The 4,764-nt window shown below is 38.0% G+C and overlaps 1 protein-coding gene and 1 non-coding gene across 2 annotated transcripts in view; both read right to left on the reverse strand.

Annotated features, from left to right (window-relative positions):
- The window catches only part of LOC113329877, a 1,126-nt gene extending 617 nt beyond the window's left edge, over positions 1 to 509 (reverse strand). The window contains exons 1-2 of the mRNA XM_026576700.1: positions 272 to 509; positions 23 to 137 (exon numbers count right to left, since the gene is read on the reverse strand). Of these exons, the coding sequence (XP_026432485.1) occupies positions 23 to 137; positions 272 to 435 (279 nt within the window). The 5' untranslated portion in view covers positions 436 to 509. The remainder of the gene's footprint in view (positions 1 to 22; positions 138 to 271) is intronic.
- Positions 510 to 1,985: 1,476 nt separating this feature from the next.
- TRNAD-GUC lies at positions 1,986 to 2,057 on the reverse strand. Its single transcript has one exon. It is a non-coding gene; the product is annotated as a tRNA-Asp (tRNA).
- Between the last annotated feature and the right edge of the window lie 2,707 nt (positions 2,058 to 4,764).

Consider the following 4,764-nt stretch of genomic DNA (forward strand, 5'->3'; position numbering starts at 1 on the left):
AAAAAAAAAACTATGTTCTTACTTGGAAAGAGATATGGTTATCCTTTGGATTAAGGGGTCGTGATTCTCTTAAGAAATCAGAAGGCCCGATGGAACTGTTCTTTAGCAAGTGTATTCCAACCCCATAGTTGAACAACCTACGTAAAAAATGCTAATCCTTAGACATAGTAATAATCATATGTAGAATATTAATGCACCTGAATGCATGAAAATAAATAGCTCAAAATGTGTGTGTATGGAAATGTGAAAAAGTTATGAGAAACTAAATTACCAAGCTCCGTCAAAGCCGAAAGATGATGGGCGTTTGATCATAATGAAACCCAAGATCTCTTCGTAAAATCGGACTGAAGCATTCAGGGATCTGCACAACAACGAAATGTGATTTAATGATAGAAGTGGCAATGGAGGAAAGCTTCCTATTTCTTCTATCTCCATTTCTACAGTCACCACACTCACTTCTAATGGAGTTTTTTTTCTCAAATGCGTGTAAATAGCTAGATACTACTAAGAGAACTGTGATGCTACGAGTCTAACAAAACTAGTCCTTTTTATATAATGGAAGGGTTTCAAAAATCCTACATCTATAGCAAGTTTACATGGTACACTACACATACTTAATTCACTGTTTTTTATCTCTATTTTGGGGTTTGAGTTTCTAGGAAGAAAAGAAAGGAAGTTTCCTAGCAAATTCTTTTTTGGACGGGAAATTAAGTTATTGGAAGAGTGAATATGAAAATTAGATGAAACCATCAAAGTGAATGCAGTGACAACAAGTGTTAGATGAATCAACATTTCTTGATCTTGTTTTGTTTTTCTTCTTCTTATGGCTTTACTTTTTGTCTTTTTACGTAGTTAGGGAAGTTCATTTCTTTGATGCCATTTAACAAGTGACAAAACTCGAGAAATTTCTAGGATGTTGCTTCTTAACGTCAAAAAATTCAAGCATATCAAACCATGCAGCGCCTGGGTGCATATCAAACCAGCGCCTTGGCGTGAGTGGATGATTTAAAATTAAAAATTAGCATTCGCCTGAGTTTTATTTGAAATGACTGAGCCTTTTATAGGGGAAGCTAGAAAACACAAACTAAACACACACGATGGCGTGTATTCCTAATTCAGCAGCTAAGCGTAAACTACTTTTATTAAGCTCCAAGCATGGATGTAGCTAGCTAGTTGCACTACTAGTCTACTACTCAACATATCGTCCACGGATATCGCAATACTGAGGCCTCATTCCGCACATAGAAGGAAGTTGTCTGGCCTTCTGCATCATCTGTCCCTGGTACGCCTGTCCTTGCGTTTGTTGCACCATCTGTCTAATAGCTTCACATCTGCACTCCTCACTCACTCCCCTCATCTCTCTGCAACAGTCTTGTAATCCTTGCCTTGTTGGATTGCTCTCCTCCTCCATCATAATATCATCACCTCTTTGTGATGATGATCGCAAATATTGTTGGCACATGTTCATACGCGTTACGCGCATTTGGCGTTGGCACCTCTGCGATTGCTGATTTTCCGTGCTGTCTTCGATCTCAGTGGTGATAGTAGCCCTGTAAATTGATGCCTCTACGGCAGCTACGACAAAATAATGCGATCAAAAGAACCCTCATAGAAGTAGTGATGTTGAACCTAGCCATTGTTATTGTTTGAACCGGAAACTGAAAATGAAACTGGCGCTTGTGGGATGATTTGATGAAGTGTGAGGTATTAGTCCTAGGTGAACATGTATTTTATAGCAAAATTCCTTGTTTGCATGGGAAGTACGTGGTGTGACTAACGTAACACGTCGCCATGGTTAGTTTTATTAGGTGCTCTCAGGAATGTTTCCTTACACGCGTTTGTAATACAAATGGCAAATGCAGTATACCACTAAACTGATTTTGTTTCTACATGTAAAAAAAATTGTGAGTTTCCAGCCCTGTTAAAATTGGGCCTGGGTTGCAGTATCTGTTTGTTGATTTTAGGTAAAAAAATGAAACAAAAAACGCCGTTGCCGGGGATCGAACCCGGGTCACCCGGGTGACAGGCGGGTATCCTTACCACTATACTACAACGACTTAGATTGTCATGTGGCAGGCGACTAATTTTACAAATGTTAGCTCGGACAGCAAAGGGAAGGATGATGATTAGCTAGATTGAAATGTTTACAACATATATTACCAATCGTGAAAGTTATGCTGGCTTTTTACTTCGATAATATGTACGATTGTGTTGGACTATAACTCTCACCTAACCCATTAATACTAACTCGCAACAAATCCACAATTACCACTACTCAGTTATGAGCGTGATTAAAGCATTTAACCAACAAAAGTACTCTAATAATCACATCCTCTGAAGCACAATAAAATTACATATTTCCTTTTGTGTCGTACTCCTTTTAATTTACTCATGTCACCAAATTTGCTTGCTTGAGGAACTGCAAATTATTAGATGTTGTAATAACCGCACAAAAAAAATCGTGGCATTGCAAATTGTTTAACTTGGTCTATGTTGTTGATAGACTTTAAAACCTCAGTTTTTACTCTGTAGTGATCAAGTTTTAATTTGATAAATATTTAAATCCATATAATACCACTACTTCACAATAAAAAGTTTGTGCTATTTGTGGACAGTTTGGATTTAAATACTTTCTTCTTCCCTCTGTTATTTGGATTCAAGAACATTAATGTTTGCAAATACTGTGATAGAGCTAATTTTGATGAGTCGATGATCGAGTGTGGGGAGTTGAGAGTATCTGAAACAGGTTTTTGGGTTTAACTGCATGCTAAATACGTAGAGGGAAGAAAATAGGTACCGTTGGGGTAGTTTTGTTAGGTGTTCTTGTATATGAGCCTGGTAGCACCCGGATTTGGCATAGCCGACGGTGCAAGAATGGGGGCTTCGGATAACACAAAACCGAAGCCGCCATTGACGATGACATGGCAAATATGGGTTGTCCTGAGAGAATGATTAGTGGTTGTCTAAATAAACCTCATTTGTAAAAGTACACGTGTACGGCTAATGCTAAGAGTCTTGTCAGAAAAGGTATTAGGGCATACGTGTAAGGCATCCTAGTGTCACGCTTCTCCTATAAAAGGAGGCCAATTCTCCAGAGAGAGACAGGGTTTTTCATAGAATTGTACTGTGTATTGGGATTAGTCTTCTTGTAACCCTTCATCAATTTTGGGGTGTTTACATTTGCGACTTCACTGGGGACTAATCCTCAATACCACTACACAAAATCCCAGAATCATGAATTCGGGTACGCTGCAAAATCATGCCTCCATCACGAACACTCATATTTTAATTGATCTTTTGGTTCACAAATCGGGTCAGGTGGCTGCCATAAGACATCGTCACGAGAATCAGGAAATAAATCACATGAATGTTGAAGAGAGTTATGAAATAGGATCTCTGGTTAGGTTTGAAGGAGGAGGGGATCCGGAGGACAGAGTGGTACGGGAAGAATACATGAAGATTTTCTCCGAGTTATTTCGGGAAATCAAATTTACCATGCAACATCATGAAGTACCTTGTATCCACATGCTGAACATTTTTTCGGGGGAGAATCTATACATATACATAGAGAAGCAATTTCCTGAACAACCAAACCAAATTTACCATGTGTTGGTTTAGACTCAGTCTGACCCGACGATTTCTAAACAACATTTTTTTCCATCTCTAGCCTCCCTAGTCGAGTTAGGTTCCATATGGGGTTAGGTTATATTATATGGGTTGGGTGTATCCTAGCAATGGCATCTGACTTTGTTATTTTCGGTTTCGTTCGCTGTGAGCGGTCATCTAGTTACTATAGAGAAGAAGTTGTTGCTGAATAGAGATTCAGTGCTCAAATCAGTGTAGGGTTTGTAACTTGGTGTAACTGAAAGTATTGGGTTCTAATTCGAGATTGGAATCAAGAAAAAAAAGAAACTGATGTTTTCATCTCGTAAGGGAATGAATTTTGTTACCGTGCAGAAGCATGGAAGAACAAGACAAATTGGAGAGGATTGAAGGGGAAATTGATTGTTTGTGATTGATTGAAGTTGGGATTTCATTAGATTTGAAGTTCCAACAAAATATTAAGAAGAATTTGAGATGGATTGATAATTCAGTGCAGTTGGCTTGAGATTGCAGATGAGGAATTGGTGGTCACTGTTGAAGAAGAAATGGATCTGATGGGTTTGAATTAATGAGTTCTTGGTTGTGTAGGAATGATGAGTACTCGATATTTAGAGAAGGAAGAGACTGTATGGGTTTGTCGGATTATTGAAGTTGTTGATGGGTGATTTACATGGTGATGATGAAGTCATGTAGTTGATGTTGTTTATATTGAACCGAGAGTGTTAAAACACTGCTCGGTCGAACTCGTAAGCGTTGCTATCTCAAGCTTAATTATTTGTCAAGTTTAGTTGATCATAACTATATACTTGATTTCTAATCCACTTATAGCTATGTCTCGGATTAGGATAGAATGTGTAGTTGAGTTTTAGACTTCACGGGGTTCACCAATTGAAGAAGAATATCTACTGAGGAGCTTGGAGGAACTTCATCAACAAAAGGTATGTGGAGAATAAAACTTATTTATCACTCAGAAGTCTATTCTATTATACATTCTAATGAGACTAAGTCGTAGAGCTGTATAGACTTTTACATTATACACATTTGATATTTCTAGCCGATTTTATCTCGCTTATCTATTTCTCGAAATATGTGTTGGAAGCTTTTTGCTTTAGCTATGTTCATCATATTCTTGATGAGTTTAGTTGGAAACAACTTATTTTT

Source organism: Papaver somniferum, chromosome 1 (assembly GCF_003573695.1).
Source record: "Papaver somniferum cultivar HN1 chromosome 1, ASM357369v1, whole genome shotgun sequence".
Lineage (NCBI taxonomy): Eukaryota > Viridiplantae > Streptophyta > Magnoliopsida > Ranunculales > Papaveraceae > Papaver > Papaver somniferum.